The 13906-nt window shown below is 42.0% G+C and overlaps 1 protein-coding gene across 2 annotated transcripts in view; it reads right to left on the reverse strand.

The window, feature by feature from the left end:
• The window catches only part of kirrel3l (kirre like nephrin family adhesion molecule 3, like), a 33268-nt gene extending 21508 nt beyond the window's left edge, over nucleotides 1-11760 (reverse strand). For both annotated transcript variants that reach the window (XM_020937377.2, XM_055164330.1), the window contains exon 1: nucleotides 11333-11760. In XM_020937377.2, coding sequence (XP_020793036.1) covers nucleotides 11333-11471 — 139 coding nt within the window. In that variant the 5' untranslated portion in view covers nucleotides 11472-11760. The remainder of the gene's footprint in view (nucleotides 1-11332) is intronic.
• Between the last annotated feature and the right edge of the window lie 2146 nt (nucleotides 11761-13906).

Raw genomic sequence — 13906 nt, forward strand, 5'->3', positions numbered from 1 at the left:
GCTTTTCTTTTCCATGCCAAAATCCCTGAAGCACCAACAACAGCAGGATATGGGATGTGAAATATGACTTTATAAGCAGCCAGGTTTATTGTTTCTATTAAAATGCGGCATTACTTCATAAAGATGCGTTTTCCCCTTGACACCCGGAAGAACAACCTCAAAGTGGTAGACATGAGAGACAGATCTTTCATATCTTTTCCTGGCCTTATTAACAAGTGTGTGACTGGCAGGAAGAGTCTCAAAGGGTTTTCAAAGAGGCAGTGCAAAAAAAAAAAAAAAAGAGCTAAGGGCAAGATCACGCGTTTTCAAACTTTTTTTTTGTCTCCAATACCACACCTACCACACAATAGTTCCCCTCCAACGGCCAGAGGCTTGACTAGTGGTGCATTCTGTCCTATAAGCGACCGTAGCAATGCAGATTCCCCTTTGTGCTGGAGGCTAAGTTGGCTCATTGACTGTGAAAACTTGGACATATGGTGCCTGGTGTGCTGAAATGGATCATAGCAGAGAAAGCGCCTGGGTTGGGCTAATGACCCTGCGACCTTTAGCACTTAAGCATTTACAGCGCGATGAACTTAAACACCTCATTGTGTACCAGGTCTGTGGGTGTTAAAGAATGTAACACGGCCAATAAGAACAGATGGAAGCAATGTGGCGGCTTTAGCAATTGGACAGCACGCGTCTGATGGATTCTGTCTGATGCTTGCGGACATAGAATATGAGCACAGGGGCCGTGGGTTTTGGGTGGGTTATAGAAGCTATAGAAGAGGATTGAAAATAGTAATTTAAAAGTGAAGGTAAAAGAAAAAGTCCAGTCAAAGTCACAGTGCAAAGTGTCCATTTATTTTGAAGTATGTAAACAAAGTCTGTACCGGAGCACAACTGTTGACCTTCAGAAAAGTAAAAGTTGGTGTCTGTATAAGAGTGCACAAGGCCAGAATTTGAACAATAAAATAATGACTTTTTGATAAGAGACTGGATACTTGGCACAAAGTACCTTCTCCAGTGTGTTCTCTCAGAGCACAGTTTCAGTGGCCAGGCATACAGCTACAGCAAATTCCTGATGTTCAGATACTGAGCTGGTATTTTAAGGAGAGTTGTGCCCTGGTGTGATAAAACAGTAAATTAAATGCACAAATGTCTAATCTTATACAGAAACAGTAAGAACAAACTTTATGAAAAAAATCCAAATACAGTGAAGTATGAAAACTAAGTGTGTGCAGGTCACAGGGCTGTGGGTTGGGCTGCGATAAACAGCGCGCTGCAGCCTCTTAAGCTGATCTGGTGCGATGATCGATCATTAGACGCAGCGTGGAGATAAGTCCCTCTGGCTGCCTGCTGGCTACTGCTGATCCCATATCACCCTCACAGGATACGCTATGAATCACAGGAAGTTGAGATCAATCTGTATAGATTGTACTGCTTGATTACAAATGAAAAAAATCCCATTTGGCTTAGCCTCTCAAATACCTCCGAGTATGACTGCCAAAGTGTGAATGTGTAGGTGTCTGCTCAGCTCACTTTGTGTGCATTAAATAATAGCTTCTTACTTATTCTCGGAGTGATTTCTGATATTTGTTGAGCTCTCTCTCAACAATCTGTCGTACCTTCTCTCATTTACTCTGCTCAGCTTGTCCTGCGCTTAAATCTCCCTTCTTGAGGGAGTCGTCTTTTAAATCTTAATTAAAACAGACTCCCAGAGCCCCCCACCCTCCCAGCGGCTGGCTGAAAGCAGCTTAGAACAATCAAGAGGACGGATTAGAAGTGAGAAGAAAAGAGGAGAAGCAGGAGAGGAGGGGGGAAGAACAACAACACACAGAAAATATTGAGAGGAGCGAGAGATGACCCCCTTCCTTCATCCTGCTGATCCTGTGCTGTACCACGGCCTGGAGTCTGACCTGACCTATTGACATTCAGCTTCTCGGCAGATTAAGCAGCGAATGGAGCTCTGGAAGAGGGTAAACACACTGCAGGAACAATGACCAACAGGCAGCACCTTATTGGATTGTAATTAAGTGCCAGAGGAGCCGACTTGGGGCATGTTAAGTGCTGTGCGACACACGTTAGAGCAGCACAACTCACATCACTGCTTACTCCTCCACAATGGCCTATTTCTTACCTATCTGCCTCTATTATTATCTCCTCTATCTGTGTGGCCACTGTTCCCCATGATCCTCAGAGGAGCGTTTTCCTTTAACAAGTGCCTCGTCCCTGGAGGAGACTGTTTCAGCAATAAGGTGAAAAAAACTAGATGAAAAATTGGGCAAGATTATTTGATATTGAACAGATTGCATTATGAGAATAACAGGGAAATTATTTTTTTCCAAGTGTCCCCGAGGAGAGACAGAACACAGCAGCACCTGAGTGAAGCGCCAAACCTAAAACTGGTCACAAATCTTTTCTTCCCAATTAAGCAGTGGCTAATTTAAGCAAGCCTTTTCTGTATGTGTGAACTTTCCCACTATAGTGCCACTGGTCCCCCTCTGTCTGGGAGTACTCCCCTGATTAGAACAACACACAATGGCCACTGCGCCCTCCTGGTTTAGACTCCTGTATGGAGGCACTAATTAGAGCGATCTCATTAATGTGTTAGTGCGAAGAGAGAGGTGCCTGGACATCATAGCCTGACATGGAATGGAGAGAATAGGAAAAAAAAAACAGCTAGGCTCCACTAGAGACAGGCCATCGCCACCTCAGCGGTCACATAAAGCAATTCATTAATTGGTGTGAAAGTGCACACATGCAGGAGCCGCAACTGACCAAACACGCACACTCGCACCTCAGCTGGAGTAGACACACAGTAATGCTATGGGTAACGCACAAGCCAGCTGCCTGTTAGCACATTACCTGGGATCAAAGCAGGCAAAGCTCACAGAGTACTCTCTTATTTGTCAAGGCAAATTGAGGCCCACTGTTATGTTTGTCCTTTGGCAGAATAGTGGTTTTGCAAAATCGAATGGAAGCACTGAATCTCCTTTCGCCCATCATGTGAGCCTCTTTGAAATCCTCAGAAGACTTTGCTTTTCTCAATCCGAACTTTAGCTGTGATCCAAGCCTCGAGCTATATTATAGGGATCCACATGACGACTGTCCGTTTCCACAGCACTACAGCAATAGTCATGGCTATAAGAGGTTTTTGAATTGGACCATTGATTCTCACTATACACGAAAATCCTCCACTACTTCTGATACAGGCCTGTTCTTTTATCACATGCTCAAAGATGACGCACACGAAACCAAAGTGGCATAAAAGGCACGCACACCCCCTTTAGCTGACACAATATGGAGCCAGTTTGAATTCCTGGGGGGTTAAACAAAGGGATTGGGTTTAAATTGGCTTTTAAAGAACTCCCTTTCACAATAACAAAGTATAGACTGGTGTGTCAGGGGGTTGTTTAGAGGGAGACGGGCCAGTTAGAGCCGCTGTGAATGGTTAATCTTGAAGCGTGACGGCTCAAGAGCTTGGCACACAAAAAAAAACCTAACTTCAATGGGTTCTTCTTCCAATCAGGCCTGTCCAGCGCTCACTCTCTGGTCAGTGCTTTAACATGATGGTGATTGAGTGGATTCATTAAGAGCTATTTATCTTTTTCCACAATCACAGGTCCCTGAAAGAGTGCTGACATGTTTAACACACCCACACAACGCCCACGAGTCAACCTAGGCAGATGCACACACGGGAACATTAAGTGGCACCAATACAACACGATTAAAATGTTTTTCACAAAGCACAAACACTACTGATAGATTCTCATTCGCTCTATGTTGGTCCATCAGACACACAGATAGTCAGCTTTCAACAGTCTGCTATGCACTGTGTTCAAAGTGTGATCCAGACTAGAGAAAACATGCCAAATCAATCAATGACCCAACCACACACATTCAGAAGACAGGGGAGTACTTCAAAGCGGGTGCCTCATTCCAAATCATGGCTTTGATTCTGGACTGTATGAGAACTCACAGTACAAAAAGGTGACAACGCAACTATATACATTTCTTCAAGTAATATCGTTTTGAGTAGTTAGCAAAAAGACTTAAAAAATATATATAATTAGCTGACTTGCTTTGGTTTTTGACTTTGTTGTCCCTTGGGTAAAATTGGACTCTGGATGGCATGGGTCTGATGTAGCCTGCAATTAGACTTTCTTTCCTTGACATCATGTACCTCTGAACATCATCAAACACCTGCAGAAAATGACTCCTTTAAGGTTGTGGCCTGTGGTGGTGCTGTGGCGTAAATTGAACCAGAGCGAAAAGCCTGTCACGTGACCCTTGACCCTGCGAAAACATCCTCTCTCGGGCGCCCCTCCCAAACAAACCACAACAAACAGTTCTGAGAATCCACTGGTTGCCTTTGATGTAACCAATCAGAGATGAGATCTGCCTCCTCCTCGCCTTCCCCGTATGAGTCCGTCTTCTCCCACTGAGCAGGTGTATTAAATGAAGCCACTCTTTGGCCACACCTCAAAGTGCACTCTGAAGAGGGCTTTCCTGCACACCTCTCTCATCTTTTATCCCTGCGATCACCCTTCCCACCTCCGCCTTTATTCTACTTTTAACGTACTCTCCGATGTGAAATAGAGAACGCTTTTTAGAGACTTATCTCTACTTTTTGTTTCCAAACGAGCATCTCTCCCTCATGCTTTTGTCTATTTAGCTATACATCTAATTATGCTGTCTCACTTATGTAATTAGTGCAAAAATAAATGGCTGCTCTAACGGTGCATCTCCCCTCTACCCCTCCTGTTTGCAGGCTTGAAGAAAACAAATTATGGAGAACAATAGGTACAAATGGCTTCTGCACCAAACCACATGACGGATGCAGCCCTGCTTTCTCATCCTTCGCTTTTAGCTTTCCACAGCTCTTTACGCTCCCTCTCTCCTCTATTACCTCTGGCTATGTCTGTTTTGAAACTGGGAATAACTTGAGCACTTCCACACCCAACTACCCTCGCTGCATCATCTGTCTTCCCTCACTATATTCACTTACATCATATTAGGCAAGGTCCTTTCTTTTCTTCTTTCATTCATTCTTTCTTTCTTTCCATCCGCACCCCACTATCTCTTTCCACTCTCGCTGTCTCCACTGGCTCTCTCTTCTCCCTATCCCCCAGAGTCTTCTCTACTGCAAAGCAAACGCCTGGGACTTTCCAAAGCAAACAGGCAGCATCCTGTGTGCCGCAGCCCCATCTGTGGATAGTCTGAGGAGGGAACAATCGGTCCCTCTTCTCCTCTGTGCATTCCCGTTCTGCCCCCCTGGGAGGTGGGACGCCTTGCTGAGACGGGTGCACTGTGCTGGAACAATGGACCGTCCGCTTTCTCCAACAGAGGTGTTAGGTTCACCTCAGCCCCGTCTTTCTATGTTTGAGAGGACATGGAGCACCCTATCCAAACTTTTCCTGGATCTGTCTTAGATAGGGGGATTAGATTATCTTTGCAACTCAGAGCCCTTTTGTTATTCTTATAATGCAACTAACAAAAGTATGTGCCCACATGTCCAAGTGCACACCGCAGACCTCACGTTTAGCCGGAGGTGTTGAGAGATCACGTTACCATTAATCCCCCTCGGACTTGCCGCTGTTACACCTTTGTTGTTTCTTCACCTTTCCCTCGCTGAAGAGAAAGAGGAGCAGATATGCCTCTCACCAACACAAGCATATCCATTACCCGAAAACACACGGCTCCCGGCGCTAAATCCCTTTGACCTCTCCGCCTAGCTTTACTTTCTTTCCTCTGTTCTCACACCAAGCCCAATGGCATCTCCGCTAACCAAAGCTGAACCACACCTTTGCTTCCTGTTCTGTCTATTCAACCACACACCTACCACAAGCCCACACACCTTTCTAATCATCTCTATCGCAGATCAATACTATTAACATGTTTTGTATTGGGGAAGCAGCAGTTAACAGTGAGATCAATTCACTTTGACTGGCACCCATCAGTTGATTGCAAATTAGATGCCTCCTACTCGCATAGACCTATAAATATAAGACTTTGCAATACACATTTACTGTCCCTTATTATCATTTATTAGTTAGTGTCTGAGTAATGCAAATAACCCTTATAGTTTAAGTACTATAGGGGGAGAGCATGACATAATGTGTACTGTAGATCCTACTGGTTAAAGGGATGACATATTGTGGGAGATTGAGCTTTATTAATTAGACAGTTGGACTTTGACTAATCTGTACAGAAAGGGCAAACAGGCCCAGAGATACCAGAGTCATCTGCACACCGCACTCCAATCTGTGCCCTTGACCTCCTGCTCTGAGTCACTTACTTCTGGTTGATGTGGGAATGTCACAAGAAATTAAAACATGCTTATTAACAGTAGTGAATGGAAATTATATACGCCAACTAAACACAATTTCTTACATTTAGGATAACATTTTATTATTGCAATTTCTTTGTGTATATTGAAGTGTTTAATCGTGGACGGCATGTTTCAGTTATGAGTAGCCTGGTCACTGTAGGTAGGCTAATAGAAATATTAGTGTTAGTCATAGAAAATACAAGTACATTTATTTGCTTTTTATGTTAAATTTATTTTATAATTTATAATAAATTGATAAAATGTAATTGTGCAATTATACAGTATTTCACTTAATTACAGTTTTTGCTCCCTTCTGCTTATTACTCATGAGTGCTGTTTAAAATTACATCACTACCAGTGCACTGTTTCAAATACTCCCTTTCAGACAAAATTAAAACCCCTAAAAGCAATGTTAAGGAACATGGCTGCAGGAGATAACACAGGAACAGATATTTCTGCAACACTAAAAATTTCAATTTGCAGTTGCTTTCAGTGTCTTGGCAAGAGATATAAAATTTGTGTCTTGCGTGGTGGCAATGGATTGGAAAATAAAAATATATATATTTGCAATTTTTCTACTCTGTTGATTTCAGAAATGCTTTGTGTTTCTAGGTGACTTGTGTATCAAGGGACAATAAATGCAATCCAAGGATTTCCTAAATAGCTTATATGAAAATGACTGTTTACCTCGGGGTGCTGTTTTAACGACATGCACCAAATTAATCCTTCCTCTTTGCTATTTTTTACAGCTGCTTGCTTGCAGAAAAGAATAAACAAGTTGTATATTGGGTCCCCCACCAGTTTGTATGTAGATGATACTGCCTTAGGTGCTTAAACTAGGGGGAAAGAACAGGCAGAAGAAGACTCCAGGCAGTGGCAGGAAGCTGACACAGCCCCGTATTGTCCCATTCTTTGTCATTTCCTCCAACCGGATCCTCCGAGTGCCCTCAGAGGAAGACAAGGTGACAATGTGCGCGTGCTAGACAGGCAGCGAGGAGAAAGCAGGAGACAAAAAGAGGAAATGACAGACAGACTTAGGTAAAGAAAAATAGGTTAAAGTAGCATCCTTGGTTGCACTACGGCTACTTCCCTTCTGGAGCCAAACCTCAGAAGACATCCAGTTAAATAAGTGGGAGCTGATAACGAGCCTTCAGGATACAGTGCCAAGTTCTTTATCTTTGTTTACCCACATGGCAAAGCTGATTAGGAGAAGGCAATAATATGAAACACTATTGTTTTCAGTCTACTTTTAGAGCAAGTGTGTATGAATAGACAAACACTTGCTACTTTGGTGTTAGTAGTGCACATATTTTAGTAGCCTTTTGGTGTTCTGTACTTCTTTTTATTAAACTGACATCCATAAAATAAGATGTATTAAGTGATGTGTTACCAATAATGTGAGAAGAAACAATACAATTTTTCACAATTATTGACACCATGACCAAACAACTGTGACATGTTTAATTCACATTGTCTGATCACTGTTATTATTTAACCAGCTTTATGAAATCAAACTTACTGACTTATAAAGTAAAAGTGGCATAAGAAGCTGTTGTTTTGGAGTACATTTTTAGCTCTGATAACACTGACCTAAATAATCTCAACATCCCTAATTTAATAGCGTTAATAGTGTAGAATGCATTTTGAGTCACATCATTTGAAACTAACTAACCTTGTAATACTGGAGAAACATGTGTATGAATTCTGACTTTCTCTAAATAAATAAATAAAACTTTATTGCTTAGGGTTGCTCATGTTGAAATGATAAATAGTGAGGCTGCCAAGTGACATAAACATGACTGGCAGAAGTTAAGGAAGCTTTGAGAGGATTCACCGCCAATACTTTAAACAAGGATAAACGCAAGAAGTATATTAATGGAGTCTACTCTCAGCACAAACCCTGTCTTTAGCGTATTTAAGTAGATCGTTGCTACAATATAAATCATACCATTAGCTGCCGCCATGCAGAGAGTGAATCTTAAAAATTCTGCTACAATGTTCAATAAAACCCTCAAGCAGCTGAACTATTACTTGGCTCCCACATAGACAGGAAATCAAAGTAGGCCAAAATTCATCTATATCTTTGCCATGACTGTGTCTCCTAAATAATGCAAGCCACTTCTGTTCGGGACTCGGCTCTGTTCACTTTCTGCTGTGTCTGCAACTTTTGTGCACATCGTATCTTGCCGCTTGGCTGGGGTTCCTGCCTCACAACTTTATGTCTCCTACCCACTTATTGCTCAAGGCTTAATATTAGAGAGGAACAGCCAGAAAAAGTGATGTTTGTTTGTGAGATAGAGAGTATGCGGGGCTGTGCAAACACTTTTAAGAATGCACCGAATAAAGGATTATGCATCAATGTACTGCAACTACAAGACACAAAATTACATCAAAACCTCTGCCAAGACACTGGTCCTATCTTACAATCATGCAGATGAGGATATATATATGATACGGCATAAAATGACCAGAATGGACTAATGCTCAAGTTAAAAGCTCATAATGAATTGGGGATTGTGTGTTCTTTGCTATATATTTAGTCTCAGAATCCCTTAACACTTCTAATGGCTCTGCAGCATAATTCATCACTTTGTCCTTGGCCCATTACTGACCTTTCTTACTGTAGTGAAGTAATTAAAATACTACATAATATTTGTGTTTATTGAAAAACAGCATGCCACATCTACAGCCTAGCACTGTTGGATTGAAATTTTGTGTTTTTCGGTTTAATTATGGAAACATTTGTGCCACATCTGAGCCCCCTTCACTTCACTGAATACAGTTTTTTTCTGCTTGGCGTAACTCATGGGCATGACTCAAAGAACAGTGGTTCATGAAATATGCACAGCTGCCCAAAACAAACCTCTGGGGTGATGGTGCCCCTGTGTCCAAAAACATATCAGCGCTGGACTAAGGAGATGCAAATGTGCTGTAATGTGAGAGATGACGAGGCTGGAGTCACTTGTGATGTTGTGTACATGTTTATTTATGTGTGAGTAAACATAAGATCTGCCAAACGCCTGTGGCCTCTTAAACAGATACTCTCCCTCTCCTGTAGCTGCACAACAGGGCAAAAAGACTTGTGAGAAGCAGCAAGGTGGAACATTTCTGTGGCGTTGCACTATACAGCGAGACACGAGAGGCGACACGACTTAAGAGGAAAGGCAGAGAAACTTGTAATCTCCGCTCGCAGCCTTTGAACTTGGCCCGATGAGAGGCAAGCGACCCAAAGCAAAAGGTTTCCAAAGAGAAGCTCACTGAAGATTACTCAGAATACTGATGCACTGTGGAATCCAATTCCTCCGGGAGCCCAGGGGACTATGAGAGAGTAAATTATCTATGTAGTATGGCACCACACAGGCCTACTTGTGGGTGAACTTTGAGCCTAACACTAAGTTTAAAAGAAGACATTCTGAACTGCAGATGTGTTTGTGAATGCAGCCAATTTAGAGCATCAGTGACTCAGTGTGTGCCTGTGCCACAATAAATGAGGCCTAAGGTCTCTTAGGTTCTAATTAGGGCAGCTGTTACGTTCCCATTATGTGTGTGTGTGTAAGAGAGAGGGTGTGTTAGTATAGGGTGCCCTGAGACAGACCCCTCTTATCCAGCTGTTGTTAGTGCACCAGGGAGCAGAGGTCCACTGGTGTCAGATCCCACCCCCTGCGGCTCTCAATAACCACAAAACCATGTGTAAGCGCGACTAAAAAGGTAAAGCTGTGCGCACAACAGCAAATGGTTGAGTTCACAGTGCCATTTGTGAGTCTGTTTTTGTGTCTGAGAAAGTGCATATGATAAAAAGCAAAAGCTACAGGCAGTCTAAAACAATCACAGACTATATTATTCCCTCTTTTGTCTCCCTCCCAGTAGATCTCAAACTGTGCCCACTCTCTGCCATGCTGCATTCAAAGTGAATCATTTCTGTTCAGCTCTGGTTTATTTCTGTTTCTGATCACTTAGCAGACTCAGTATTAATTGCACCATGCTTTTTATTTTTGTAACAGAGCATTTGCAGCTCTAAATTATTCAGCTTGATTAAAGCAGCTGCTCAGAAGCTTGCCGCTTTATAATGGGCTTATTTAGTCTAGAAATATGGATGTTCTGCTCGTGAAATCTATCTAACTTTCTCTTTTTGATTTAGTGGCCACGGAAGACATATAGCAGCCATAAAAAACACAAACAACACACTAGATTTCCCACTCTGTACTTTTGGTTGGCAACTTTGGCGCTTTAGTACCCAATGTAAAGGTAATGACAGAAAGAATGCGAATTTGATAGTTTAAATGCAGTCTGTCTTTCCATTGGCTGAGAGGAGAGACAGGTGCGCCTAAGTCCAGGACACAAACAATAGAAAAGTCCCCCTCTCTTTCTCTCTCACTCAGCCACATGCCCGCGAGGCAGAACTCGCCGCGGCTCCAACGAGGCACAGTATGAACTCCACGTTACGCACAGACTCTACTCCTCAAGGCAACACTGAACCAGGCATCACGGCACAATATTTTCCACAACGAACAACACTTATGGCATTTACATCAATTTGTCTTAGTGATGAACGCGCTATAGTTGTGCGTTACACTCAGCTCGTAAGAAGCAGATCTGAAATCCTTTTCAACCTGCGCGGATGCTCAACAGTTTAATTGTGTTAAAAGCATATTTGGGTGTGCCTTGAGTCCACAGTCAATCACAATTAGTCTACTCAATAAAGTAATTAAAACTGCCCGCTGATTTAAAACCCAACTTAAACTGCATGTGCGCTCTGGTACAACAGTAAGCTTTCAAGATGCCCAAGTGACCCTACTATTTCATGTAGCTCCGCAGCGTAACGCCTCAGTCAAAACTCCACTTTAAAGACCATTTCAAAGTGATAACACACTATATCACCCGTAGATTCCAGCAGCTCCGTGGCACTGCACCATACACGCTACTCCTCTACCTCCCAACATTACTTGACGCAGCGCGCTAGAGTGGACAGTAGTGCATCTATGTAAACATCCACGTGGAAAAACGCAACAAAAGACGTACCTGTGGCCATAAGGCAGAAGATAAGGTACAGCGTGAACATGTTGCGTGATGCTGCGACCACTCGCTGACTTGTGGATGGCTTCACTCTCCGCTCCAATGCGACTGTGCTAGAGTCCACCACGGCACCACTGGCTCTCATTCGCTGGACGCTCAAAAGATGCAGTCTATAGTACAATCCAGTGTAAAGAAAAAATGTCTCCGGGCACTTGGTAAACAGTGTTATTGATACATCTCCATACTTTAGTGGTAACTTTCCCCCACGTCCGCTTCTTCTCCGCCTGTTAAATCGCTACGGTCCACTCTCGAACCTGCGTGCGCATACTGTGAGCTCAGTACAGCGGTCTATCCTCTATCCACAGTGCGCAGTGAAGTTCCTCTCTCACTCCGCTCCCCTCTTTTCGCTCTCCTCTTGCCAATGGGAAATGCGCGCTGACTGTCATCTGCTAAAGAGCGGGGTGCACTGAAATCTGGCATAGACTGAGTCGGTGAAGCCCCTCTGTCTCTGATGCGTGCCGGGGGGTGCACAGCGACCCCCCTTCCTCCACCATTGGGGACCCACCATTGGCTGAGAGAGTGCCATGGGGAGGGCATTTAAAAACACTTTTTACAGACTTTAATGGAACTCGCCGAAGATGGGGGTTTTCACAGCGCAAATACACAAGGCACCCATCAACAAAGTGTGATGTGATGATGGACACGAGCGGTCAGGGCTTTGTTGTGGATTGTCACCATACTGTTACCACACTGCGGCAATCTGGAGGAAAAGTCTTTTTTTGGGTGTGGGTGTGGGGCGCGCGGATGGTGATCCTGGCTACGTTCTGGGCTCACAGTTTTTCAAGTTTTAATTTACTTATTAGACCTACAACCTGTTTTCAAACTGTGAAACTGTGGAGGATTTCTTGTTTCTCTGCGCAACAGAAGTCCAAAACATTAGATGTACAAGAAAACCAACTTGTTGTGCCAGTCTAGATGATTGCGTCAGGAAGGACATACAACCTATGCCAATTCAAAATGTAAATAATAAAAAATGTATGAGGCAAAAATGAGAATGCCAAGAAAAACACGACAGAAATGTTAATGTATTTTTCAAACAATATATTTAAAACGTGTAATTAGAATATGTTTTCCATAGTCAAACAGAGTATTTATTGTAATTTGTGTACATGCAAAACATTGAAACCAACTTATCAAGTGACTGTTCCACACATACTCAGATGTAATACCTCAAAAGACCACTAAGTGAATCTGCCTTCAATACACAACCACTTATTCATGCATAATCCAATTGGGGTTGCAATACACTTACAATACCCAATTTAATTAACAGACCTTTTGTGAGGAGATAAGTGCCACTCTTTGACTTACAGACTTTCTTTTGCATAATTTACCTGAAAACAGTTTATTTCTCTGAGTAAAAAAACATCCCTCTATCAGACAATAGAGCTCTTCTCTGAATGATGACTATTGAAAATGAGTATCCTGTTCAATTAGTTTCCAGATTTGGGGGAATTAATTAAGGTGATTTATGTGTAAGCAGTTGCCTAGAGCGTGGATTAGCTGCAGATGTTTTGCCAAATGGTGTAATTATCACTGTACTCTCTCTATCCCAACACTTGTAACAGAAAACATCATGGATCAAATAGTAACACTGTCATTATTTACAGACACATTTATTGGCCTGCCTCTTTTGTAAGATGTAAATACACAAGGCAGAAAATGTGTTTCATGAATGTAGACTTTGTAATTCAAATCACAGAAATGATCAAGGAGAGTCAAGGGTTGTTGAAGACATAGGTTTATCAGTTCTATCATTTTGTGATAACATTGATGTACACACAAAATTATTGTAATGCTCTTAAGCCTCAAAAGAAAAGAATATTCATTCTTGAACTACAAATATTGAAACCCACACATGTTTCTTTTCCAAAGTCTACTTTTCAGGTACTATATTATATATTTTTGTGTTTATTTTAACTGAAGAGTCTCACAATGTAGTCTTAAACTAGAAAAAAGCTGCCCCTGTGGAAAATGAAGGTTTAAAAGAACTGTATGCAAGATTTTGATTTTAAATTCCACAAATGTGACATATCTGTGTCCCCAGATATGAGGTAAATGTATTCAAATCAAATATTTTTAGAGAAGATATCTAAACATTAAAATTGTTAATTACATAAACATTGCACATGATGATCTAGTTGTTTATGTTTTTTATTATCCAATCAGAAAGCAGAATGTGCCTCACATGAGCTAAATCCATTTGGTTAAAACCTGAATCCACATTACCTAAACTTGCACCTTCATCATTAAGAGAGTATAAAACTTGAATGAATAAAACTGATGAGTAAAACTTGTATGTGGTTAAGGCAGTGGTAACTTAAGTTCAGTTGTGAATGTGCCTTATTTAAAAAGGCTACTTACAGGTCTTATATGTAAGATGTGATGTCTTTAGAAAAACAAGATTTGACCTTTGCTTGGGAAGAGCTCTTTGTTTTGTTTGTAAATGTGTGTATTTTTTACACTGAAACATCCTTTTTTAGAGTACTGTATCTACTGTGCTTTTAATAAGCTTCTCCA

The sequence above is a fragment of the Boleophthalmus pectinirostris genome, unplaced genomic scaffold (genome assembly GCF_026225935.1).
Source record: "Boleophthalmus pectinirostris isolate CB_2022bp ecotype Guang Dong unplaced genomic scaffold, ASM2622593v1 HiC_scaffold_6, whole genome shotgun sequence".
NCBI classification, from domain to species: Eukaryota; Metazoa; Chordata; class Actinopteri; order Gobiiformes; family Gobiidae; genus Boleophthalmus; species Boleophthalmus pectinirostris.